The 975-nt window shown below is 54.2% G+C and overlaps 1 protein-coding gene across 1 annotated transcript in view; it reads left to right on the forward strand.

Annotated features, from left to right (window-relative positions):
• The first annotated feature begins 341 nt into the window (after positions 1-341).
• LOC137654015 (uncharacterized) overlaps positions 342-975 on the forward strand; it is a 741-nt gene continuing 107 nt past the window's right edge. The window contains exon 1 of the mRNA XM_068387648.1: positions 342-975. This exon is cut by the window's right edge and continues 107 nt beyond it. Coding sequence (XP_068243749.1) covers positions 342-975 — 634 coding nt within the window.

Genomic DNA, 975 nt, shown 5'->3' on the forward strand with positions numbered 1-975 from the left:
TCGTGTGCCATACCAGCAAAATTAGTCGTCACACGGAATCCAGTGTCGGAGACTTCCCTTAACTGAAGATCCGCTTCGGGCACATACACGTCGACATCATGGGACCCCTCCCACAGTCTGGAGATGCCAGGTACCTCCTCACAATTATAGACCGATCCACCAGGTAACCAGAAGCCTACCCCTATGACGGAAGCCACAACCAATGCTTGCACAAAAGACTCCTGTCAAGTTGGATCAGCCGTTTCAAAGTACCCGACAACATCACGATAGTCCGCGGGCCAGCATTAGTGTCCGAGCTGTGGGCCTCCCTAGCTCGCCTACTAGGAACATCCCTTCAGAGCATGACGACCTACAACCCCATGGTCAACGGCATGGTAGAGAGGGTCCACTGCTCAATGAAAGCTTCCCTCATGGCCCGCTGCACTGATGAAAACTGGAAATCACAACTACCATGGCTTCTCCTCGGCCTCAGGACTGCCACCAGAGCAAAAGGCGAGGTTTCCCCGACGAAGAAAGTGTATGGCGAGATACTTGCCGTACCTGGGGAGTTCTTCCCAACAAACAACAGCAACCAAGACACTCCGATCACGAGGCTTTGTGAGGTTGCTGGGAAATTCACGCCTTGTGTAAGGACCTTCACCAACAGGACCAAGTGTTTCAAACTGAAGGGCCTGGACACCTGTAGCTACATCTTCGTCAGGAATGACGCACATCGACCCCCCCTGATGCGGCCATACCGGGGCTCATACCGCGTCATGAAGACCTCCCCCAAGGCATACTACCTCATGATCCACGGCCAAGAAGTCTGGGTCACCATCGACAGGCTGAAGCCCATATTCCTGTTGGTGGATGACAACGATGCCCCAAATACAGAAAAGGGGCATACCCGAGTGCTGCCCCAAAACAAGCCTTCTTCCGCTCGCTGCAACCAGCCCCGACGACAGACAGTTGAACACCCTCGAAACGCTGCCCAAG

Source organism: Palaemon carinicauda, chromosome 15 (genome assembly GCF_036898095.1).
Source record: "Palaemon carinicauda isolate YSFRI2023 chromosome 15, ASM3689809v2, whole genome shotgun sequence".
In the NCBI taxonomy this organism is placed as follows: Eukaryota; Metazoa; Arthropoda; class Malacostraca; order Decapoda; family Palaemonidae; genus Palaemon; species Palaemon carinicauda.